The following is a 27,259-nucleotide window of genomic DNA, read 5'->3' as shown; positions in this document are numbered from 1 at the left end:
GAACTGCTAAACCGTTTCCCATAGTGGTTGCATCATTTTATATACCAGTAATGTATGAGGGTTCCAATTTCTCCACATCTTTGTCAACACTTATTGTCTTTTTTATTATAGCCATCCTAGTGTGTGTGACGTGGCATCTCATTGTGGTTTTATTTTGCTGGTAAACATGAACATCTTTTCATGTGATTATTGGCCATTTGCATATCTTCCTTGAAGAAATGTCTGTTCAGATGCTTTGTCCATTTTCTCATTGTGTTGTGTTTTTGAGTTGTAAGAGTTCTTTATATATTCTGAGTACAAGTCTCATCAGATACATGATTTGCAAGTATTTTTCTCCCATCTTAGGTTGTCTTTTCTCTTTCTTGATGGTAACATTTGTAATGAAAAAGTTTTTAATTTTGATGAAGTCCAATTTATCTACTTTTAATTGTTTTCTGTACTTTTGATATTTTATATAAGAAGCCATTGCCTAACCTAAGGTTACAAAGATTTACTTTTATATAAACTTCTAAGAGTTTTCTAGTTTTAGCTCTTACATATAACTCTATGATCTGTTTTGAGTTAAATTTTGTTTATTGTGGCAGGAAGGAGTCTAATTTCATTCTTTTGTATGTGGCTATCCAGTCGTTCCAGCATCATTTGTTGAAAAGACAATTCTTTCCTTATTGAATAGTCTTGACATCCTTGTTGAAAATCAATTGACCATAAATATAAGGGTTTATTTCTGGAGTCTCTTCACAATTCTGCATTGTATATCCTCATTGATCTACATGTTTATCCTCATTTCAGTATTACACTGTCTTGATTCGTGTAGCTTTTGTAGAAAGTGTTGAAATCGGGAAGTGTGAGTCCTCCAACTTTGTTCTTCTTTTTCAAGATAATTTTGGCAATTCTGGGTCCCTTGTATTTCCACGCATTGCTGTTATATTCAGGGGAAATAATTTTTTTTAGAAAAAGAGAGAAAGGAAGATAGACATTGCTCAAAGAACTGTGAAATCCACTTTGTATTTTCTGAGTGATATTATGCAGTGAACCTTTTTCTCTTGGGCAGGGGAATTTTTCTCTCCTAAATTTTGTCCTGGTCATAGTAGGGTTTTTGTTTGTTTGTTTGTTTTTTTCCATTGTTGATGAACAATGTGTAGGCCTTAGCCAAGGCCTCCTCTCCTGCCTTGAATCACTTGGCTGGGTCAGGGGTTCTTGCCACAAAGGGGCTCCCACAACACCCTAATTTTTGGTTTACTCCTAGCAAACTGTTATCACACCTTATTATTGTGGCCTCTACAGTTTTCACTGCAATCTCATCAGCAAATCACTTTAAGCATGTATTTCTGCATACTCATTTTGAGTATACAAATATATGTATATTTATTCATTTATAAAATATATACACTTATGATTACAATTTTATATATTAAAACATAAACAAAAGAGAAATTTTAGAGGATGGGATGATTAGAAATAGAAAAAAATGATTAGAAATAGAAGTTTTCCCACACCTCAGTGCCTTTTATTTATCTCTCTGGAGACCGCCCTTTTGGATCTTTCCGATTTACCTCTGTGTGTTCCCAACAGCCAGCCAAGGGCCGGATACATAGCAGGCTCAATGTCTACTGTTAAAAAAATATTTAGATATCCTACTATTTCTATTAAAACACACTGCCTCTATTGCTAGATTTTGGACTTTGTAAGTAAAAGTTCTACATTTATCATCAGCTAAGGTCACTTTGTAGAGGCTGTGGGCTCCTCATCTCTCGAGTTGTTTTTCTTTTACCTTTATTATACCTTATCTGAATTATTTCTTTAGAAAATAGCAATTGCATTATCCTTAACTATGTTTTTCATTTCAAACTGCATGGTCAGGCAGTCTTGGGTGCTAGGAACGTAAAGACTAGAAAGCAAGCTTTCCAATCTGGATGTAGCACGGGGTGGATGTAAACAAAGGGCAAGGGAGCTCTTAGAGGTGAGAGTCACGGTAGGCTTCAGGAAGCTGGATTTTGAAGGACCAGTGGGAGTTAGCCAAACGGTGAAGAGGAAGGCTGTCCGAGCTGAAGCGCAGGAGCAAAGGCAGGAAGGTGGAAGTGGACCAAGCATATTCCAAACTAAGGAAATGTTTGGCGTAGCTGAATCCAAAGGGCAAAGGCAGTTGGCCTTTGTGTTTTAAAAAGATCCCTCCGCAGCTCTGTGGAGTATTCGTGTCTTGAGGAAGTAGGGGAACCTGTCGGTTGCCTTGAGGGTAGGGCACAATTATAATTAGAGGGTAGAAACCTTTGGACATGGAAACCCAAACTGAAGCAGGTAAACTCTACTTTCATGTCCTGGCTGCACTCTTCTTTTAGGACCTCAAAACCCATGAAAATTTTTTTGTCCAGTCCAGGGTTGTTGTCCTTTCCCTTGCGTTTCCAAGACACTTATACCTTTAATGGAAAAATCACTGTATTTCCGGGAAGTCTGGGGGCTGTTTCTGGGCTTCTTCGAGGCCTGCGGCCACAGGAAGATACTAAGGTGCATTTCTGCACAGGTTTTATCAAGCCAGAGCTTGGTTGACGGTTTCATCCCACCCCCGTCCCAATTAAATCAAACCACACACACAGATGGAGGCTCCGACACATCCTGACAGTAAACCGCCTCCGGAATATCAGGAACCCTGAACTTACGGCCAAGGGCGAGTCGAGGCAAGGCAGGCCGCCCAAGTCATAGCCACCGGCCTTCCAGGATCACACCCCTTCCAGGGGAAGGAGGGTGTAGGGCAACCCCGGCGCTCTCGGGGTGGGGCCTGCGCGCGCGCGCGAGGCCGGGGCGGTGCCTTGGGGCCGGTGGGCGGGGCCTCCGCTCTGGGCTTCGTCAGTGACGGGTCCGGCCCCGCCCCTCGGGGAAGGAGGGCGGGGCGCGAGGCTAGCGCGCGAGCTGGGCCGGAGCCCGCCTGGCAGCCCGCGGAGCCGATCGCCGCGAGCGGAGCGCCTGGGTGGTGGCGGCTGCGCGCGCGATGGCTCCGGTCGCGGACCGCGAGGGCTACTGGGGCCGCACGACCTCCACGCTGGACTGGTGCGAAGAGAACTACGCGGTGACCTGGTACATCGCCGAGTTCTGTGAGTGCGGCTACTGTCCCCGGGCCCCGGCCTGAGGCGGGCGGGAGGGTAAGAGGGCGCCGGGCTGAGGGGGAGACTCCGTGTGAGGTAGGGAGAAGGCGGACTTGGTCGCCAGGGAGGCAGCAGGCCCGGCCGCGGGGGGTGAAGTGGGTGCCCTGGCCGGGGGCAGGAATGGGAAAACCGCAGATGAACGGACCGGATAGGGATCCAGTGTGTCACTGAGGAGTGGTCAGGTCGGGTTGAATAGGTTTAGGATTGGTGGGGCGGAAGCGAAGTGGGGCGTCCCTACTAAACCTAAGGGGAAGCCTGAGGGGCAGGATTAGGAATAGGAATTCCTGTCTGAGGGACGGAGTGGGGAACAGGCAGGTCGGTTGGGAGATTGGAGGACTCCCTGTTTAGAATGAGGGCCCAGGGCACCTGCTCCTACTGTTGCTGCCACCACCTTCGCCCTGAGGGCACCGGAGAAGCGAACAGATCTTCGCTTAATCTCCCTCCGCCCCCAGACGTGAAAACTCCATGGTCTTGTTTTCTTGTTTCACTTCGTAGTAGACCTCTTCGGTCACCTCAAGAAAACGGTTTCCCAACCTCAGATCCCGATCCCTACCTTCCATCCCCTCTCACCCAGATTATCTTCAAATACCCGAGATCATCTGCTTTCTGAAGACCACTGACTATTCGACTATCTTCTTGCACCAGAGGTAGAAGGCAGAGCACCTAGTCTGCCCCTTCCTTCTCCGGGCTGGCTTTCCAAAGCACAAGGGACCAAGTTCTTGCTTGCTACACTCTGCCTCCTGTCCGGCTGCCTAAGGGTTAGGGGTCATCTGGGGACACTACTTCCACAGATTGCACCTTCTGAGGGCTTGGGGAAGAATCCTCCTCCAGCTGCTGCCCCTGACAATCACCACTGGCCGCCTCCGGGTTTCTTTTTCTGTGTGTGTGTCTGTGTGTGTGTGTGTGTTTTGCCAGATGATTATTTCTGCCAGGCTAGGAGAGCACAGGAAAAATCTGCCTCTTCTTTTTCTATTGTTTACTTTGGTCAAGTTTTGAGGGCACAGTGTTTGATCCTTCTTCAGGTACCTGCTTCTGGCAAGGTACAGAGAATATTTGTTAGCTATTATTACTTCCTTCTTTTCATTTGATCCACTTTCTCAGGATATGAAGCAAACTCTTTTGAGCTAACCTTCCCATTGTTGGGTCCTTCTCCCAGGTATGTGTGTTTGGCTTGTAAGAAAGAGGCAAGGGTTTCCTGCCAGCTGATTCTACTTAATTCTGATCCCAGTAATTGGCTAAGTTAAAAAAAAAGAAAACAGAACTCTTGTTGCAGTTTTCAGGACTTCAGCACCATTCTCTTTGAACCACGATTTAGACTGAGATTTTTCCTGAATTACTAGGTTGAATTTATAATTAAAATTTCCATGATTTTTCGTGAATTACTAGTTTTAATTAATCATTTTTTATTTAAGAATGGAAGAATATGGGCAAAGGGATCATTTATAGTGTAATTGGCAGCCTAACTGTTGGCAAAGGAAGCACCTTACCAGTTTGTTGTTAGATCATGTTGGCAAGCCCATACCTGGTCCAAAGGAGGTCTGTGAGAAAAGGGACTTAAAACCATGCATTCTGAAAATAAATAATAAACAAAATCTGACACATAGGAAAGATAAAGCAACATACATAATAAACGAAAATGTTATAACATCTAAAAACAACAATAACAACAAACATGCTTTCTGAATGGGACATGTGTGGCATGGAAAAGAAACTCAAGGGTCTTCAAATGTTGTATGGGCTGTCATATAGAGCATGAAACTTTCTGTAATTCCCTAGAACGTGGAATTAGTGCCCTAGGGTGGAAACTAAGGGGAGGGATTTTGCTTCAACATAAACTTTTTATATAAAGATACAGTCTTGGAATGGGTTGACTTGAGAGGCAGAGGGCTTTCTGTCACTGAAAGTGTTGAAATAGACATAGCTCAACTAACACATGAATATTTTAGGTGGAATTAATTGTTTAATAGAGAACGGGGGTTGGCTTTAGTTGGCCTTTAGGTTCTTTGTAGCTTTATGAGTTGTTATAGGTAATAATGGTCTGTAGTTTAGAACCAAGGCTTAGAATCAAGAGAAAACTGACAGTTAAGTCATGTGAGCTGTGAGAGAGCAAGATACTACTGTGCTGGCAGATAGCTCTGAGAAATGGGAAATGGCTTTAGTTCTTACTGTCCTCAGAAGAGGAAATTCTGAGCAGACTGCAAGGACAGTTTTGACATAGGAATCAGGGGTTGCAAGAAGAGGAGGAGTGAATGTTGGCAGCCCTTCACACATGTACCTTGGGAAAAAATGAGCTGGAGGAAGTTGTGGTCAAGTCTTTTTACCCAGCAATTGGTGGTCATCTGTCATATCTTGGAGTAAGAAAAATTGATCTTTGAAAAATATGCTGATTAATAATGAGATGTTTAAAACAAATGCGTTTTTTCATCATTCTTAATAGAAACATTAAGGGTAATAATAATGATAATAGCTATACCTAAGTGCTTACTATGTATCACACGTTGCTAAGCACTTCGTATATCTTGCCTCTGTTGATCTTTATCATAATTCCAAAAAGAAGTTATTGTTATCCTCATTTCACAGATTAGGAAATTGAAATTGTAGAAGTAAATTACCTAAGGCTGCAAAAAGTGGTGTAGAGGTAGTATTCAAGTTGAGGTCTGACTCTAGAGCTACTATACCATATTACTTCTTTTTTATTTTAAATTTTTAAAAAAATTTTATTGGGGAATAGTGTGTTTCTCCAGGGCCCATCAGCTCCAAGTCATTGTTCCTTCAATCTAGTTGTGGAGAGTACAGCTCAGCTCCAAGTCCAGTTGCTGTTTCCAGTCTTTAGTTGCAGGGGGTGCAACCGACCCTCCCATGTGGGAATTGAACTGGCAACCTTGTTGTTGAGAGCTCGCGCGCTAACCAACTGAGCCATCCGGCTACCCTACCATATTACTTCTATCACATTTCATTGTTTTGCCCTTACCTGCAAGGGATGAGGACAAGCATGAAATAGTTTGCTACCACAAAGGACAAATTGAATAACTATTCAAGAAGCTTATCTTTCAGCATTAGGGTGTGTGTATTTTGGGTAACATAAAGATGAGTAGGGGAATTGCATGTTCAGTTATGGCACTGGTTCTTGGTCAAAAGCTGCTGCTTAACATTACCAAAGATCAATCTTCTTTTCTGTCTGAGCAGATTATAAGGCCCAGGGGAAAGGGTAGATAGTTTCTCTTTAGTTGGGAATAATAAGCATGTTGATGTGCCAGGAGTGATAGATACAGGCGATCCTCACTTTATATCAAGTGTGGGACAAAACAAGTGACCGCGCAAGTTCAACTTGGCAAAGTCATGTTAATGGGAAAAGTTACCATTGTTCTGTGACCTTTAAAATTTTTCATCAAACATTGTAAACCCTCTTATTGTTGGTTATAAATACAGAGGGTGCCAAATATATATATATACACATATATATACATTATATATATACACACACACTTTAAGAAAGGAAAACTGTATTAAAATTGTAATACTCAATATATGAGTATACCAATAACAAAAGATGAATACAAGTCACGTTTGACTTCTGCAATTACAAGAGATGCTCAAAGTGGTTGCCATTCGGCGTTCAGACACTTCTGATTACAGTGAGCTACTGTTTGAGAAACATTGACCAAAGTGTCCATCGTATACATTTTTTTGGCACCCCTGGTATAGATAAATGAAAACAATATAGAGAAATGAAAAAAAATAGTAAAACTAATATCTATTTAGTGCACTGTAGTTTAAAAATTAAAAAACATTAAGAATTAAAATGTTTTGTTTCTTTCTAAAAGAACGTATCAAGAGTAGTTTGAACAGTGCTTGCCTTTTTGTCTTAAAACTTGGAATGAGTGTTTTTTCTATGCCTTGGTAAATTGTCATACTCCTTTCTAAGTTTGGATCAGCTCCCAACAGTTTATTCTTTGCACTTTCAATATTGTGAAATACCGTTGAGAGTTCCTTTAATTCAGAGTTTTTTGCTGGTGTCACTTCTGGTCCATCTTCATGCTTTTCTCACAACCACTTTCTTCATTTGTGTCAATAAGTTTGCCTTCCCTGAGTTCCTCTAGCTGCATGTGGCAACCTCAGTCTGAGGGGGTAACCTGGCAGCAGGGTCAACACTGTCAGCTATTCCTTCTGTAACTCCACTTATGTATGATCGGAATTTCACTTCCAACATTGTCACTTTTTGTTTCTCTGCTGTACTTTCATTATTGTTTGCCTGTACCCTCTTTTGATTATTCACTTTTGTAAAATGTCACCGAAGTACATCACCAGGAGACAAGGAGCAGCTCAGTGACATGCTTTGCTGTCTGTACATGGGCTAAATAACAGATGTGCAGTGACTAATCACCAACAGACTTTGCCCTGATGTTTTATCCATAGTTAGAAATTCAGGCAGAGAGATAGTTTTGTCTCAACACTTTGAAGATACTATTTCATTGTGTCTTTGCTTTTATTTTTGCTGATGACAAGTCTTCCAACAGCCTAATTGTTGTTCTTTTGTAATTTATTTTGTCAAATCCACCAACAAACTTTGGAAGAAGTGATTTGGTTAATCACAGATGATGATGTGCTTCTATTATTTATGTAGTGATTTGTGAACTGAAGATCTACTAGCAAAGTCTGTTGTAATATATTTATGGTTAATATACTGTGATAACTGAAATTTAGATTGTCTTGTTGGGAGCTTGGCATTATTTAACTAAACTGTGGTAACTGGAATTTGTGCATACTAGAACTTTGCAAAGTGAAGACTGTATTTCTAATCCTCAGAACATTCTTAGTAAGTAGGTGGTGTTATTCCCATTTTATAGATGAGGACACTGAGTCTTAGAGAAATTAAGTAACCTGCTGAGCATCATACAGCTATTGAGTGGCAGAAATGGTATTGAAATATAGGTCTGACGGCTCTTTTTACCAAGACGTACTGTCTACAGGAAGTGGAATTCCAGGTGCTGTTGGTTTCATGGAAGAAATATTACCTAAAGGGAAGTGGAAGGGAATTCTATACTTTCATTATCATCTTAGAGGAGAATTACCCAGCTAAATATTTTTCAGAATTTTTTTTTTTGTTTATTCAGCAAACACTTACTGAACACCTTTTTTGTCATTGACTCAGAATACAGAACTATGTGAAGTCTGCCAGTTCCAGGTAGCTAACAGGCTCGCAGGGGTATGAATAGACAAGTTCAAGCAGGCATTTCCTACTTTTAAGGGAAATGCATTCCTAAAAATGTATTTGAAAGGCAAATGTCTAAGAATTGACATAGTATGAAAGAGTGTTTATTTTTCAGAAAGCTAAAAAATATTTATAAATTCCTAATTATGGGTTTTATAGGGGCTACCTCAGTCTGAGGGGGTAACCTGGTTAGTAAAACATTTATGGATGGGGAGAATGGATGGTAACTTTTGATAGGATCATTTAGCCATCTCCTTTTTGTCCTTGGGCTAGGATGGTTCAAGCTAAGCAGGTGTTGTCCCTTCTCACAGGTTTGGCGCCCCCTTCCCACGCTATTCACAGGAATTGGGCAGAAGGAAAGCAGGGCAGTCCTTAGTCTTTAGACCGTTATTACGGGATTCACTTCAATGGGGTCTTTCTTTCCTTGTCACTGCAGCACAAGACCAGAGAGGCTTTACCCAGCTGCCTCTGCCATACACATATGCCACTCAAGGCAGCTAGCTGCTTGTAGCTCGTTACTGCCTTTCTTTTCTTTCCTTTTCTTCAGGCCCCATCCCACTATCTTCTCTGTAGCCTCAAGTAAGTGAGCATATTTAAGGCTTCTTTTGGTCCTGGGGTCCCATGGGCTGGCAGAGGGGACATCTGGTCACCTTAAGGAAGTCGGTCTTTTTTCTGAGGGTTATTGACAGGCAAGCACTACTGCCTCCGACTGATAGCTCAAGACCCCTGTAAGTCAACTGAAGAATGAAGACCAAATGAAGAGCCAAATTCAGCATTCAAAAGGATTTAGATTTAATGTATACAGGTCAAAACTGCCAGTATATTTTCAGGTTCTGTGATGGGCATATGTTTGTGGTACATTGGAATGCAAGGAAAGGTACTTAGTAAAAACTTACAGCATTAAGGCTTTAGAGTTAGTGCTAGAAAAACTGCCATACCAGCTGTTTATTTATTTATTTATTTATCGTGGGAAAATACACACAAAACTTACCATCTTAACCATTTTTAAGTGTGCAGCTCAGTAGTGTTAGTTACATTCACATTGTCGTGCAAACAGCCTGTAGAACTCTTTTCATCTGGTAGGACTGGAACTCCCCATTCCCTTCTCATCCTCAGACGCTGGCAACCACATTCCACTTTCTGTTTCTAAATTTGACTACTCTAGGTATCTCATATATGTGAATTATACAGTATTTGTCTTTTTGTGGCTGACTTGTTTCACTTAGCATAATGTCCGTGTGGTTCATCTATGTTGTAGCATGTGTTAGAATTTCCTTCTTTTTAAAGGCTGAGTAATATTCCATTGCGTGTATATTCCACATTTTGCTTACCCATTCCTCTGTTGATGGACACTTGGGTGGCTTCCACCTCTTGGCTATCGTGAATAGTGCTGCCATGACACGGGTGTACAGATAGCTCTTTGAGACCCAAAAGTGGAATTGCTGGGTCATATGGTAACATAGCAACTATTTTAACCTTTTCATTAGAAAGAACCCTTTTATTTTCTTTCTTGGGCCCCATGAATTTATTATTAATCTTACATAAATAGTAATTTACTATTACTTTTGTATAAATTGTAATTATTAATGTATTTACCCCCATTTTCATTAATCAAAGACATATGTACTGTTAATCAGAGGAGCTCTAGTCAGTGACCACACTATTGATTCATGAGATGTGATCACTGATTACCTTAATGTATTGATATAATTCTAGTTCAAAGCAGAACAGCATAATATTTTCATTGCTTCCTTATTGTGGATAAATGTGATTTTTGAAATACTGAAAATAGCCAACACAAATAATAATAGCTAATATTATGGGGCACTTAATGTGCAAAGCTTGATGTGTATATTATCTCATAAGAACCCTTATTATAATCCGCGTAACAACCCTTTTAAGTTAGATTCAGTTAGTGGTCCTACTTTATAGATGCGGAAATTTAGGGCACAGAGGGGTTAAATAATTTATGCAAGGTTTTCCACTTTGCAAAGCTAGGATTTAAACTCACACAGTCTGACTCCAGAGCATGTTCTTTTTCTCTTTCTTTTCTACTTTTAAAATTAGCTTTGTTAGGTATGATTTACTTAACAATAAAATACATTCACTTTAAGTGTATAGTTTGAAAAGTTAGACAGGTGTATACATCTGTGCAACCACCATCCCAATTAAGACGTAGACTGTTTCTATCACCCTGAAAGTTACCTAGCAGAGCACTCATTTGTAACCAGATGGTATACTGCTTGATCTCTGAGGTAGGTACTATTTATTATAATTCTAATTTTGCAATTGAGGACACTGAAGTTAAGGAAGGTTAAGTAACTTGCCCTAGTTCACACACTATTAAGTAGCAGAGTCTAAGTGACCCAAGGGCCATTTGATTTCAAAGCAGTGCTCTTTAACTACCATACTTCTTGCCTCCTTTCATTACCAGTTTTTCACACCCCAGTGGGAACAAGGACCTTTGGTTGGGAATTACTGGTCTGACCTTCTTATTTTACACATAAGGAGAAAGACCTTGGGAATTGAAGTGATTTGCCCAAGATTATGTTGCAAATTAGTGGTAGACCAGAATCCACATTCTGTAGTTTGTCAGTATGAGAAACGGTTGAGCTGAGAATGATGATGTCAAATATTGTTGATGTTATATTGTTAATGAGTTACAGTAACATAGGACGTCCTCAGGACAAGAAAAAAGATCCTAATGGGGCGGCCGGATGGCTCAGTTGGTTAGAGTGTGAGCTCTCAACAACAAGGCTGCTGGTTCAATTCCTGCATAGGATGGTGGGCTGCGCCCCCTGCAACTAAAGATTGAAAATGGCGACTGGACTTGGAGCTGAGCTGCGCCCTTCACAACTAGATTGAAGGAAAACGACTTGGGGTTGATGGGCTCTGGAGAAACACACTGTCCCCCAATATTCCCCAATAAAATTTTAATGAAAATCTCGTGATGAGTGTTTTTTTATGGTGGAAAACACTAACATCTGTAGAGTGCTTTGCAGCAGCGGTTCTCAGACTTTAATGTGCTTGTGAGTTGCCTGGAGATCTTATTAAAATGCATATTCTGATTCCGTAGGTCCAGAACGTAGCCTTAGATTCTGCATTTCTTATACACTGTAGGTTATTCCAATGCTGCTGCTCTGGATGGAGACTACACTTGAAGAAGCAAGGCTTTACAGTTCAGAAAGCACTTTTAAGTTGTTTTCCCTGTGAGGTGGAGGTGTTGTCCCTATTTGATGTAAGGAAACCAAATTCAAAAGGATAACAACTTGTTCAGGATCCTGGGGCTTGTACTGTAACCCAGTTTTCTAACTTTGAAAAAGAAGTTAGCTGTTCCCCCCTCCCCTCCCCCACAATCACATGGTGAAAACACACGTGGGAAGGAAAGTTTGAAAATGATCATCCTGGGTAATGAGCAAAATTAGAACTTAAAATTGAACTTTTTCATTTCAGAAAGTTTTTATTCTCATTTGCTCCTAATACCTTCACCAACCTCAAATCAAACCATCTTTAGACTTAAGTCTGTAGTTAGTAATTAGAGCTTAGTAATACTTGAAGGCTAAGCACATTTTGAAGTCTAATCTTGATTTGGCATTTACCCAGTTTGTCTGAGATATTAACTAGGAAGAATTGTCATTTGGTAGCACATGTTGGAAGAAATGATTGACTTTTTTTAATGGAGCAGTAACTGGTTAAATGGGTAAATAAGGGTAATACGGAGAACAAATATTTCAAATGGTTGGGCTGAGCTGGAGTACACAGAATAGTAAACATTTAAATGAAAGTCTTGCCCAGTCATTATTAATTATTTCAGGTTAAAATTTCAAGTTGTTTCTTAGATTTTGAGTTATACCCTTGTCACTTTGCCAGTTATTTCCCAGTCAGTGGAAAAACTCACCTGGAGAGTTTTAGGTAGTGCGAAAAAACATTTCAAAAGAAGTAAAGGCGTGAAGAAACATGTTAGGACCCCGCAAAATGACAGAGCCCAAAAGAGACAGCAAAAGCATTTTACAGTGACGGAAATGAAAGTCACATGTTTTACTGGGGGGAAAGTACATGATATAATGATTTGGAGTCAGAATCAAGATTCCTCTCTGAACTTTGTTCGATTGAACCTTGTGACTTTGGGCAAATCACTTAATCATTCTTCGTATCAGTTTACGTTCCATAAAATGAGAATAATGATATTTGGCAGGGTTATGAGAATTAAATGGCATGATTATATGTATATCTATATCTATCTATCTATCAATCATCTATCTACCTGAAAGCACACAGTGAAGTGCCTGGAAAATACTAGGTGCTCAATAAATATTAGTTGAATTGGAATCTAGTCAAAGTAAGTTTAAAAAATCATACTCTAATTGTGGCCTCCTCATCTGTGCTGGTTAGTTTTATGTGTGAACTTGACTAGGCTATAGTATCCAGTCATTTAATAAAATACTAATCTAGGTGTTGCTATGAAGGTATTTTGTAAGGGTGGTTAACATGTACAATCTGTTGACTAAGTAAAGACGCCCCTCAGTAATGTGAGTGGGCCACATGCAGTCAGGTGAAGGCCTTAAGAGCAAACGTTGTGTTTCAGGGGTGTGAGGTGGGAAGGTTAAATGTTTATTTGGGGAGGTCTCTTATTTGACTCCTCACCTTTGTAGACCTTTCCCTCTCTTCCTTCTTTCCTTCCTCCCTTCCTTCCTTCCTTCCTTCCTTCCGTCCGTCCGTCCGTCCTTCCTTTCTCCTATCCTCCCTTCCTCCTGCCCTTCCATTCGTTTGTTTGAATATATTATGAATATAGCAGAATTTGTAGGTGTTTTCAGTGGGAAGTGCATTGGAGGACCTGATGTGCCACACAGCCTTAACCTGATTGCTTTTGTACGTGCTGCTCCTTGTCACTTGTAGCTATGTTCTCTCAGTCAGTAAATACCTCTTTAAACCTTGACTGATCACTTCTTACAGATTTAGGTGCTTCTTTGTTTCCCTTTGAAGACTTTCTATTAACGGAAGGATTAAGGACAAATTCTAACAAGGCATGAAAAGCCTCCCCCTTCCCCCTTAATGAATATTTTCACACATACAACAAAGTAGGAAGAATTTTGCAGTGAATTTATGTTCACCTGCTACCTGAATTCTACCATTAACGTTTTACTATACCCATTTTATCACTTATGTATCCATTTCTATTTATCCATTCCTCTCTCCATCTATCAATTCATTTTATTTTTTGACACATTTCAAAGTAAATTGCTGGTATCTGTACACTTGCCGCTAAGTACTTCAACATGACATCATTAACTAAAGTTCAATTCTTTATGTTTTCCTCTTGATGTAAAATGTATATTCAATTTAATGCACAAACCTTAAGTGTGCCTTTGCTGAATTTTGAGAAATGCGTGCATCTGTATAACCAAAATCCCTATCAAGATACAGAACTTTCCATCAAGCAAGAAAATTCCTCATGTCCCTTCTCTGTTAATCCCGACCTCCACCTTCTCCCTTCTCCCCAGGGGCAAAAATATTCTGATTCTTTTCCCCCACCATAGATTAGATTTGCCTATTCTAGAACTGCATGTAAGTGGAATCATATAGTACTTACTATTTGGTATAATGCTTCTTTCACTTACAATGTTTTTGAGATTCATCCATATCATTACATGTATTGATGATTCCTTTTTTTTGCTGAGTAGTATGCCATTATATTAATAACCCACAGTTTGTTTATGTATTTTTCTGTTGATGGACCCCTGGCTGTTTTCAGGTTTGGGCAATTATAAATTCAGCAGTTATGAACATTCTCGTACAAGTCTTCTTGTGGATATATATTTTCATTTCTTGTAGGTAAACACCTAGGGTTGGAATAACTGGGTCAAGGGTAGTTGAATGTTTAGTTTTATTAGAAACTGCACATCTTTTCCCAAAGTAGATGTACTGTTTTACATTCACAGTATTGGAGGCACATTCTTGCCAACATTTGAGATGAGTCTTTTTAATTTTAGCCATTCTGATGGGTGTGTCATTGTAGCTCATTATTCTAAACTCTTAGTCTTTCTCCTTTCCCTGTAGTCCCTACCTTCCCTGCTTACGCTGTCTTCCTGCCAAAACAGGCTATTTACGTATACATTTATGCACCTTTCATTGTTCTTGCTGCTTGTATGAGAGGTAGAATAAATTATTTTTTAAAGTCATGAAGTTTAGGGTGGTTGTTTTTCAGCAATAGATAACTGAAACAGCGCCTGAAGTTCAGTTTGGAGCAATTTTGATTTCCTATTGTGTAAACTCAGAATTGCACCATACCTTTTATTTAGAAGATGAGACTTTAAACATAATAATAAAGTTTAATACTTTTATAGGTTCTTCTACCAGGAGATTTCAAAGAATTTTAGAAGCATTGTTTTATTTATAATGTACTCATGAGACTCAAAAAAGGTATTTTACTCAATGAAAGTGAATAAGTACTGCAAGGTTGAAATAATTCAGTTGCAGAGCTAGAAAAATCTTTGACTCATTATAGGTATACACTCTTGCTCTGAAAGTTCTTTAACTTTTCAGAGCAAGCTGCTTTTAACGGCAAGTGAATAGACTGCTATGAAGCCAGAAAACAAACCGAAGTCCAAAATTATGTGTGTTAAAATCTTGATACTGCTACAAAAACTTTTTATGACTGACATTCACTCATTTATTCATTCATACAAGACGATAAGGAGAGATTCTAGATAAGATAGTGTTCTCCAAATGAAATATTATGGTTTCTAGGCTATTTTACCTGCTGGGTAGCAGTTGGCTCTTCACCCCCCCCCCCCCCCGCCCTTTTTTGAAAAGCAGACATGAGGACGTGTGCTTTGTTGTCTGAGCCCTTTGATCACTGGAGTTGATTCAATTAGTCTTGCCTGTCAGATGGATGTTCTCTGTTCTTTCACTACTCTAGGAATGTCAGACCCAAAGCTTGAGAATTGAAAAGAATTATGACCTTGATAATAAGGGAGGACTATTCTTTGATTAAGAGCAGTCATCATTAAATAAAATTTTGGCCCCCTGTGTGCCCTTCCCTAATTCCATCTCCCTTTTTCTCCAGAGATGACCACTATCCTTAATTTAGTGTTTATCATATTCTAGATATTTACCATTTACACATTTCTAAAACTATATGTTTAGGTTTGCGTGTCTTATATTTTATATAAGTGGAATTGTACCTTATATATATTCTTCTGCAACTTGCCTTTTCACTCAAATTGTGGTCCTTAGTATCACCCATGTTCCTGAGAATTGCCTGTGTTGATGGGTATAGATATAGCTCATTTATTTTTATGTTGTTTAGAATTCCACTATATGAATATTTTCATTCATCCATTCTTCAATCATTGGATATTTTGTTTTCAGGTTTTTGGTATTACAAATAATGCATGAGCATTCTTGTACATCTGTGATACACACAAATGTTTAAGAGTCTCAGTACGTACTTAGGAGTGTAGTTGTTAGATTGTAGGGCCCATATTCAACTTTTATTAGATCAGAAGTAGCTTTTTGGACTCATGACCCCTTTGCACATTTAAAAATTGTTGAGGACCCTGAAGAACTCTGAATTAAATCTGTTGGTATTTACTATATTAGAAGTTAAAATTGAAAACATTTTAAATCTTTATTAATCCATTTAAGAATCATGCTTGTGAGAAATGAGATTTACCTAGCTGTGTATCAGTGGTTTGCTCCTTTTAATTGTCGAGTAGCATTCCATTGTATGAATAATACCATAAATTGTTTGTCCGCTCCACTTTGATGGACATCTGAGCTGTTTCCAGTTTTTGGTTATTACGAATAAAACTGCTGTGAACATTTTTATACATATGTTTTCATCTTTCTTGGATAAATTCCTACGAGTGGAATTGCCAGGTCATAGGGTTGATTGGTTTATGTTTAGTTTTATAAGGGACTGCAAGACTTTTTACAAAGTGAGGTATACCATTTTTCATTCTCATCATGGAAGTTTTCAGTGTTCCACATCCTCAGCAACATTTGGTGTTGCCATTCTTTTTAATTTCATCCGTTCGGGATTATGTGTAGTGATATCTCATTGTAGTTTTAATTCGCGTTTACCTGCTGACTGAAGATGTTGAGCACATTTGCATGTGCTTGTTGGCCATTTGAGTATCTTCATCTGTGACATGGCTTTTCAATCTTTTGCCCATTAAAAAAGTGGTTCTTGTTATTGAGTTATTAGGGGCTCCTTAAATACTCTGGCCATAAGTCCTTTTATCATGTGGATGTTTTGTGACTATTTCCTTCCTGTCTGTGATTTGTCTATTTGTTTTCTTAGAGATGTCTTTTAATGAGGAAAAGTTTAAAATTTTGATGGAGTCTAATTTATCATCTTTTTCTTTTAAGGTTATCGCTTTCCTTATCCTGTCTAAAAACCTTTGTCTACCCTCAGGTTGTAAAGATATTCTCTCATGTTCTCTTCTAGAAGATTTATAGTTGCAGCTTTAATTTAGGTCTATATCCACCTCAAATTCATTGTTATATATGATGTGAAGTAGGGATTGAGGTTTATTTTTTCCCCATATACATACATGTAACAACCGCATCATTTGTGGAAAAGGCTTTTCCTTCCCCATTGGATTGCTTTTGCTCCTTTGTCAAAAATCAGTGGGCTGTACATGTTGATCTATTTCTGGGCTCTCTAAACTATTTGTATCTATTTGTATATCCTTATACCATTACCACAAAGTCTTGGTAAAGATAGCTTTATAGTAGGCCATGAAGTCAACTACTATAACTCTTCCAACTTGGTTCTTTTTAAAGATTGTTTTTGATATTCTAGGTCTTAGGCATTTCCATATGAATTTTAGAATCAGCCTGTCAATTGTGGTGATTTTAAAAGATGTTCACAGATCCTTTGCTACTTCTCTGTTGAAGAGGTAGAACTTAACCTTGTCTTCCACCTGATTTTGGGCCAAATTTAATGACATAGCTTCTAATAAAATAATATAGAAGTAATGGGGTAAGACTTCAGATACTAGATTATAAAAGGCATGGCTGCTTCCATCTTGGCTTGTTTTCATCTTGGATCACTCACTCTGGGGGAAGCCAGCTCTCATGTCATGAAAAGAAGTCTGTGTGGTGAGGAACTGCAGTCTCTAGCCAACAGCTGGCTGAATTAGCTGTCTTGGAAGTAGGTACTCCAGCTACATTCAGGCCTTCAGGTGACTTCAGACCTGAATCCATGAGATCTCCTGAGTCTGAACCACATTCATATTTCTAATGTTCAGAAACTATGTGAAATAATAAATGTTTGATTTTTTTAAGCTGTTAAGTTTTGAGGTAATTCATTATACAACATAGATACCTAATCCATCGATTTTTATTTTTTAAAAAAGCCTATTGGGATTATGATTGGGATTGTATTATATCTATAAATCAGTTTGGGGAGAACAGATATCTGAGAAATGTAAGTCTTACAATGCACAATGGTATATTTATTTATTTAGGTTTCCTTTAATTTCTCTCAGTAGTTCTGTAGTTTTCACTGTAGAGGTCTTAAACATCTTGTTAAATTTACTTCTAAGTATTTTATGACTTTTGATGCTGTTATAAATTGTATTTTTTAAATTTCATTTTTCTAATTTTTGCTAGTATTCAAAATTGATTTTTATCGTCCTTCTATCTTCTGCCTTGCTAAATTCACCTATTAGTTTTTTTGTTACTAAGTAAACAATCATGTAATCTGTGAATAGAAAATTTTATGTCTCCCTTTCTGGTCTTTATGCATTTTTTTCTTGCTTCATTGCACTGGCTAGTACCTTTCAGTACAATGTTGAGTAAAAGTGGTACGAGTGGACATCCTTGCCTTTTCTTTATCTGAGGAGGAAAGCATTCAATATTTCATTATTAGATGTAATGTTAGCTATAGTTTTTTGTGTAGATATCCTTTGTCTGATCGAGGAAATTCTTTTCTTTTCCTAACTTGCTGAATTTTATTATGAGTGAGAATTGTATTTTGTCAAATGTTGTTCTGTATCTATTGAAGAGATCATGTTATTTTGTCCTTTCTGTTAATAAAATAAAATGATTGATTTTTTAAAATGTTGAACTAACTTTGCTTCCCCTGGCCCACTTGAACATGAGGTATTATCACATATATATACCTGGGTTTGATTTGCCAGTATTTTGTTAGGCATTTTTGCATTGTTGTTCATGAGAGATACTGGTCTGTAATTTTGTTTTTCATTAGGTTTCTTGTATCAGTTTGTATTTTTCAAGGACTTTGTTTCATCTAAGTTGTTGAATTTATTGGCATAAAATTATTTTGATATTCCCTTATTGCTCTTTTAATGTCTGTAGAATCTGAGGTTATTTCTGTTCTTTCATTCCTGATATTGGTCATTTGTGTGTTCTCTCTTTTGTTGATTAATCATCGTAATGGTTTATTAAATTATTTTATTAATCATTTCAGAGGAACAACTTTTTGCCTATTTATTTATTTATTTATTTGGGAAGGGGAACAGGACTTTATTGGGGTACAGTGTGTACTTCCAGGACTTTTTTTCAAGTCAAGTTGTTGTCCTTTCAATCTTAGTTGTGGAGGGTGCCATTCAGTTTCAAGTTGTTTTCCTTTCAGTCTTAGTTGTGGAGGGCGCAGCTCAGCTCCAGGTCCAGTTGCCGTTTTCTAGTTGCAGGGGGCGCAGCCCCCTCATCTTTTGCAGGAGTCAAATCAGCAACCTTGTGGTTGAGAGGACACACTCCAACCAACTGAGCCAGCGGCAGCTCAGCTCAAGGTGCCATGTTCAATCTTAGTTGCAGGGGGTGCTGCCCACCATCCCTTGCAGGATTTGAGGAATCGAATTGGCAACCTTGTGGTTGAGAGCCCACTGGCCCATATGGGAATCGAACCAGCAGCCTTCGGAGTTAGGAGCCTGGAGCTCTAACCGCCTGAGCCACCGGGCCGGCCCCCAACTTTTTGCCTTTGTTAATTTTCTCTCTGTTTTTCTTATTCTCTTTTTCTTTTCTACTTTTTTCTTTTAATTCAACTCATTCTTTTTTTTTTTTTTTTTTTCCATAAGGTGGAAGTTTAGAACATTAAATTTAGGTCTTTCTTTTTAATACAAGTATTTAAAATTTTAAATTTCCGTTTTAGCACTCTATAGCTATATACTAAAAATTTCGAATGTTTTATTTCAAGTTTTCCTGTGATTTCTTCTAAATCACCCATAAGTTAAAGAAGAAATTGCAGGAAAAGTAGAAGTAACCTATGGGTCATTTAGAAGTGTGTTGTTTAATTTCCAAATATTTGGAATTTGCAAGGTATCTTTTTGTTATTGATTTGTAGTTTCATTATGTTCAGAGAACACATTTTTAATGTAAAATTTTTAAATTTATTGGCTGGTTTTATTGTTCTTCATATGTTTTACTTGGTGAATGTTCTATATGCACTTGAAAAGAATATGTATTCTGCTATATATGCATGTAGTTTCTGTGTCAGTCAGGTAAAATTAGTTGATAGTTTTGTTCAGGTCTTGTGTATATTTACTGATATTTCTGTCAGCTTCCAGTAATTATTGTGAGGAGTGTTGGAATCACCAACTATGCTAGTATATTTCTCTGTATCTCTCTTTTGTTCTTATTTTGTATGTTTCAATGTTACATTTTTTTAGGCATATGCACTTCAGGATTGTCACATAATCTTGAAATATTAACCCTTTATCATTATGGAATGTCTTCCTATTTCTTTGGCAACATCGTAAATTCTGAAAGTCTGTTTTGTTTGATATCAGTGTAGCTATACAGCTTTCATGTGGTCGTATTTACATGGTACTTCTTTTCTACCCTTTTAATTTTAACCTATGTGTGTCTTTACATTTAATACAGTAGCTTATAGTTGATCAATTGTTTTTTGTTCTAGTCTGACAATCTCTGCTTCTTAATTGGCATTATAGTCCATTTACCTTTAATGTAATTTTTGTTATGATTCTTATCATCTTGCTATTTTATATTTTTCCATCTGTTTTTTCTCTTTCTTGCCCTCACTCTTTTCCTTCCTTCTTTTAAATTAATTTAGGGGTGTGTATGTGTGTGTCTATTTATTGTTCTATGTCATCTTGTCTACTAGCTTCTCTGCTCCATCTCTCTTTTATTTCATTAGAGTTTGCTGTGGAATTTATAGTATATATCTTTATTATAGTCTACTGTCAAGTAATATTATACCATTTCATGTATAAGAACCTTAAATAGTGTAGTTTAAAAAAAATTGAGGTATAATTTTTTATTGCGGTATAACAACAAAAAATTGTTCCATTGTCTTCTAGTTTGCATTTTTTTATTTAAGAAGTCATAATTTTTTTATGATCATTGTTCCCCTTGCCTTTTTTCTGTCTGCTTTTAAGATTTTCTCTTTATCTTTGTTCCATGGTGATGAGGTGGTGGTGGTGGTGATAGTGTGTGTATGATTATCTTGCTTGGAGTTTCTAGATCTTTTTAGGTCTTTGGATTGATTTTTAAAAAATAAAATTTGGAATATTTCAAGTTAGCATTTTAAAGCCATGGAATTAGGTGCATATATAGATTATGCTATCTTCCTGGTGAAGTGGATCCCTATTTTTGTAGTGCTTTTTATTTTAAAGTTCTTTTTGTCTGATATTATGATAGCCCTACCAGCTTTTTCTGTTTTTGGTAGTATTTATATATTATCTTTTCATTCTTTTACTTTCATCCTTTCTGCATTCTCATGTCTTATTTGAAACTCTTATAAACAGAACATATCTATTTTTTTATTCATCCCTATAGCTTTAGTACTTAACATTATAGCTGTCACTTATGGGCAAAGAATACATGTTTTACAAATAACTTAATTATTAAAGTGTATTGAGGAATGCTCTGAGTAAACCTAGTCTACACTGGAAACTGAAGGAGAGAAAGGAATTCATTCCTCAGGTGATACATTTAACAAATACTTGTTGAGCATGTATTTTATGCTAGGTACTTATTTTGAAGGTACCTGGGATTTGTTTTACTCAGGTATGATAGGACACACAGACATAGAAATAACTGTCATGAAGGAAGAAGTTTTTATACTCACAGTTCCCTAGAAACAGGAAGTATGGGACACCACGCAGAGCCACATGGGAAGTGGGATGTGGGCAAGAGTTGTGGTTTCTGTGGGAAGGAACAGGCAAGGTAGGGTAAGCAGGCCTAGGATTGGTTCATTTGAATAATTTCAGTGGGCTCTGAGGCATAGGGAGTGTCTTTATTTGTCGGATAACCTGGCCCTGGGGTAATTTGGGCGGGGAAATAGTGGCCTGGAGTGTAAGAGCCTGATAAAGGAGGTGTGGTTGGGGTTCTGCCTCTGGATTGTTTGGTTTGCAGATAAAAGGCATTCTTGCAGGCAGGCAAGTATTAGGTTGGTGCACAAGTAATTTCATTTTTTTCAATTATATTTAACCTTTTAAACTGCAATTACTTTTGCACCAACCTAATAGTATGCTTTTTAGTTAGCCCTGGGATAGAGCAGTCCTACCAGGTTAGCAAGACCCCAGATGTCAAAGCATCAAATATAAAAAGCAGAAAACATGGCTGTTACAGTGCTGTTCTAGGAGCTTGTGATACGGCCATGAAGAAAACAACTAAGATGGTTCTTGTCATGAGATTGCATTCTAATGAGGGGAGGTGACATATACATAAGCAAGTATATCAATGGTTTCTAACTGTGATAAATGCTATGAAGAAATAAAACAATGTAATATGTTAGAGAATGGCTAGAGGACTTTTTTCATTAGGGTAATTAAGGAAGACTTCTCTGAGTTGGTGAATTTGGCATAATACCTAGAGAATGAGAAGGAATGTGTGATAATCTGGGATAATCCTGTTCCTGGCAGTTCTGCAAATGGCCCTGAGGCTGGAATGGACTTGATTTGTTTTAGGAGCAATAAGAAAACTAGTGTTGTTGGAATGAGTGGGCAAGGAGAATTATTAGAAGGGAGGCAGGGGTTGATTGTATTGGTCTTACAGACTATGGTAAAGAGTTTGACTTTTATTTTATTTTCAATTGATAGCCTTTGGAGGGTTTTAGGCAGAGGAGTAAATATTTTTACACTCAGTTCAGAACAAATTAGTACAAACAACAATGACAATGTAATATTTGGGAGATATACTAACATGCTACAATTAAATGATTAAAATGGAAGATTTTTATTAAATTGGGAAAGTTTTCATGAAATACATATCTTCTAAGGCGGCTAGTGATCCAAGTGGGAGATTAGGACTGACGAAGAATGAGGATGGAATTTTAAAGGAGAAGAATCCAACAAAGCAGGCCTTATGTGTATGCTCAGGCACCACAGCTTTTCAAATCTAAGAACTTGCCATCGAGAACAACGTATAGATAAAGTTTAAAATTTAAGAATGTCCAAAATAAGTGATAAAAGAGGTATAAAATAGCTATAGAATTCAGAGAAAGCCTGTTGTCCTCAACTTTCTACAAAGTATTTTTGATAAGGGATTGGGGGACTAAAGCTAGATTAGTTTTAAGAGAGGGTAAAGATTGTAGTGGGTGATGAGAAAGCAAAGAAAACTCAAGAAGAGATACACAGATACACAACTGGAAGTAAATTTATATGCTTTGCATTAGCTGGATGAAGACAATCATCTTCATATAAAAAATCATAATTGTTAGCCAATATATTACAGTTTTAAATATTTTACATTCTATAGGTGGATGTGTTCTTGTCAGTTTCTTAGAATTAAATTATATTTCAGTAAAATAAGTGATTTTTAGGATATGGATGGCCATAGGTATTTTAGATTAAACCATTTCAAGAAAAGGGCTTTTCTATTTTAAGATTTTATTGGGGAAGGGGAACAGGACTTTATTGGGGTACAGTGTGTACTTCCAGGACTTTTTTTTTTTTTCCAAGTCAAGTTGTTGTCCTTTTAATCTTAGTTGTGGAGGGTGCTGTTCAGCTTCAAGTTGTTGTCTGTCAGTCTTAGTTGTGGAGGGCACAGCTCAGCTCCAGGTCCAGTTGCCGTTTTCTAGTTGCAGGGGGCACAGCCCACCATCCCTTGTGGGAGTCGAACCGGCAACCTTGTGGTTGAGAGGACGCACTCCAACCAACTGAGCCATCTGGGAGCTCAGCGGCAGCTCAGCTCAACGTGCCGTGTTCAATCTTAGTTGCAGGGGGCGCTGCCCACCATCCCTTGTAGGATTCGAGGAACTGAACCGGCAACCTTGTGGTTGAGAGCCCACTGGCCCATGTGGGAATCGAACCGGCAGCCTTTGGAGTTAGGAACATAGAGCTCTAACCGCCTGAGCCACTGGGCCGGCCTGTTGAAGCCTTTCTTGATTCTTCCAGATAGATTTTCTGCTTCCTCTGGGCTCCCTCAATTCTTCATATATAATGTTTTATATTCTTATTTGTTTGTGTCCTTGCTTTCCCCTTAGATTTAGAGTTTTTCTTTTTTGGACTTTTTTCCAAGTCAAGTTGTTGTCCTTTCAGTCTTAGTTGTGGAGGGCGCAGCTCAGCTCCAGGTCCAGTTGCCGTTGCTAGTTGCAGGGGGCACAGCCCACCATTCCTTGCGGGAGTCGAACTGGCAACCTTGTGGTTGAGAGCCTGCGCTCCAACCAACAACTGAGCCATTGGGAGGCAGTTCAGCTCAAGGTGCCGTGTTCAATCTTAGTTGCAGGGGGCAGAGCCCACCATCCCTTGCGGGACTCGAGGAATTTAACTGGCAACCTGTGATTGAGAGCCTATTGGCCCATGTGGGAATCGAACCGGCAGCCTTCGGAGTTAGGTGCATGGAGCTCTAACCGCCTGAGCCACCGGGCCGGCCCAGATTTAGAGTTTTTCAAAGCTCTGCTGACCTTTGCATTATCTTGTACCAACAGTGCTTGGCACACAGTAAGAGTTCAGTAAATATTTACTGAATGATTGGATGAACATTTGTACACTACTTTTTTTCAATTAAAAATTTTTTCACATCAACTATACACATTTAAAGTGTACAATTTGATAAATTTTAACAGATGTACTCCTGTGAAACCACAATATGTTCAAGATATTGAACATGTTCATTACCCCTAAAAGTTTCCATGTGCACCTTTGTTGTTTCATATATTTTGTCCATTGTTGTTTCCGGTAGGAGAGTAAATCTGGTCCTTGTTACTCCATCTTGTGTGGAAATGTAATGTGTATTATTTTAAATCCTGTCGTTGATATAGCCTACCTTGCTTGTTATTGCCCTCTGTTAGAATAGTCTTCCTTAATTATACGGTAAGCAGGCTGTGTAGGTATCTTCATAAAGCCGTTGTGTACATATAGTCAGTAAGTGGTTTGCTTCTTTAAGAGAGTGGACAAAACATGTTACTAATTCAAAAAATAACCTGAAATTTAAGCTACATATTTATACTTTCAAATCTACTTTGTTTCTTTTGTCTGGCATATTTTACCCCAGGCTTTTAGCTTCAGCTATTACGTGCCCTTATTTTTTAGGTGGTTTATCTTATAAACAGCAGGTAGCTATTTCTGTTCTTTTTTAAGTTCAGACTCATTCTCTGTCTTTCTACTACATTTACTGTGATTACTGATACATTTTTATTTATTTCCACCCTTTTTAATGCTCTCTATTTATCCTACATTTATAAAAAGTTTTCCTGGTTCTGTTGGCATTAATTCATTTTCTTTCCCTTCTCCCCTCTACTGGTTTGAAAGTCACTAGTTTGTTCTAGTTCTATTCTTTTAGTGGTTACTTAGAGTTTTTAAAAATGCACGTTTGACTTAAAGTCCAAATTTATCTCTTTTCTCCTCTTAGGTAATCAAAGAACCTACTTGAACTTTGAATATGCTACTCCTAACTTACTTGCCATTGCTATGCAGTATTTAGTTCTACCTTGTATTACTTTTCTTTGCTGCATAATAAATTACTACAAATTTAGTGACTTAAAGTAACACATTGATAATTTCAGTTTCTATATGTTAGGAGTGTGGGCCTGGCTTGCTTGGGTCCTTTGCTTAGGGTCTCACAAGGCTGGAAGCAAGGTTTTAGCTGGGGCTGTGGTCTCGTCTGAAGCTTGAATGGGGAAGATTCCGTTAGCAGAATTCAGTTCCCTGTGGTTGTAAGACTGACTTCAGTTTCTTACTGGTGTTTGGATGCAGGCTATCCTTAGCTCCTGGAGGCTACCTTAAGTTCCTTATCACAGTGTGGTAGCTTCGTTCTTCAAAACCAGCAAGGAGTGAGAGACTTCAACAACATGAGTGCCACAATCTTATGTAACGTTATTACGTACACATATGTCTTGTCATCTTGCTATGTTCTGTTGGTTTAGAAGCAAGTCACACGTTATGCCTACACACAAGAGGAGGGGATTACACAAGGTATGGATACCAGGATAGTATCAGGGGACCACTTTAGAATATATTTGTCACATGCCTTGTTTTTAGACTTCTAAGTGAGGTAATTAATTGTTTCTATTTGTTTTATGAATTTTTACCCTGTAACCAGGTCAATATAGAACAGCTTTTTGTTGTTTCTCTGTGCTGGTGGGTAATCACTTTTCTATTTCATTTAGCTACTAAGTAGTAGTCCCTCAAGCATCTCAGCTTTATGTGAATGTTCTCAGATCCAGTTCTCATCCTTGCATGGGCCACGGCCTCATATCGCCTGTTCCTGTAGGAGCACTAAAACGCAACCTGCTATGGTACTGAGACTTGCAATTCACTGCCCTACCTCTTTCCCTCTAGGACAGTCATAACTCAGCTACTATATTGATTTCTTTCTCTCTCTTTTTTTCACTCCTGGAATCAGTCTTTTGGGAGCTCAGCTGTACATTTAAAAATATGTTAATTAAATTTTATCCAGAATATCTAGGTATTTGTAATGAGAGTATTTTGGGGTTGTCTGCCATATCACTCAGTAGCTATTTCTTTACTTCCTTTTTTTTTTTTCCTCTCTTCTTCTGCCTCTCCCTGCCTCTACTCCGGTTCACATTTCAAGCCATTGTTTCTCAGTCTAGTTGTGTAGGACACAGCTCCCTGGCCCATGCTGGTATTATGAGCCTTGTGCTCCCCCCGGCTGAGGCAGTCAGTCGCCAGACGTCACCAGTCATTGGTTGGCCTGGTTGGCCGCTCACAGCAGCTCTCGCCGGCTGCCAGCCACTCACGATGGCTGCCGGCCACTCACGATGGCCACCGGATGCTCATGGCAGCACATGGCAGCCCACACCAATCCAGCTCCAAGGAGAGCCATTGTTCACAATCTTAGCTGTAGAGGGTGCAGCTCCCTGGCCCATGTGGGAATCAAACCGGTGACCTCAGCATTAGGAGCACGGCACTCCAACCACCTGAGCCACCAGGCCAGCCCCTCTTTACTTTCTTTTAGCAAAAGATTTATATATTTCAAAACTTAAAATGATATATACTATATATACATAAAAATCTGTGTACTTACAGAATATAAAATAAGAACAGATAATCAGTATTGGCACATACAGAATATAGAGTATATATAGTGTATGAAGACTTTTGCAATCCTTGATGACTTTTTTGATATAATCTCTTGCCTTTCTAATCACTTGCACTTTATACTTCAGCAATATAATTCAGCTTTTATTCCTCAAACACAGAATGCAGCTTCATGGTTTCATGTGTTTGCATACATTGTCCTTGCGGTCTGGAATGTCCTGCTTTACCTCTCTCATCTCTCTTAATGGGATTAGTTCAGCCTTTTTTTTCTTCTAAATTTACTTTTTCTATTTAGTATTTTTAATTATTATAGTTTTCATTTTCTAAAGGTTCAATTGTTTCTTTTTCAAATCTGCCTGACAGTTTTTGATAATTTTTTCTTCCTTGATTATTTTTGTTCTTTTTTAAAAAGTATGTAAATGTATCAAACATACTTATTTAATATTCTGTATTTATTATTTTCAATACCTTTCATC

At 38.4% G+C, this 27,259-nt stretch overlaps 1 protein-coding gene across 1 annotated transcript in view; it reads left to right on the top strand.

The window, feature by feature from the left end:
• Window positions 1–2,871: 2,871 nt before the first annotated feature.
• ACER3 (alkaline ceramidase 3) overlaps window positions 2,872–27,259 on the top strand; it is a 107,818-nt gene continuing 83,430 nt past the window's right edge. Inside the window, exon 1 of the mRNA XM_019726419.2 lies at window positions 2,872–3,086. Coding sequence (XP_019581978.1) covers window positions 2,984–3,086 — 103 coding nt within the window. The 5' untranslated portion in view covers window positions 2,872–2,983. The remainder of the gene's footprint in view (window positions 3,087–27,259) is intronic.

Source organism: Rhinolophus sinicus, linkage group LG06 (genome assembly GCF_036562045.2).
Source record: "Rhinolophus sinicus isolate RSC01 linkage group LG06, ASM3656204v1, whole genome shotgun sequence".
NCBI classification, from domain to species: domain Eukaryota; kingdom Metazoa; phylum Chordata; class Mammalia; order Chiroptera; family Rhinolophidae; genus Rhinolophus; species Rhinolophus sinicus.
Note: the sequence above shows the minus strand (reverse complement) of the source record. Positions and strands in the feature narration are given on the sequence as shown.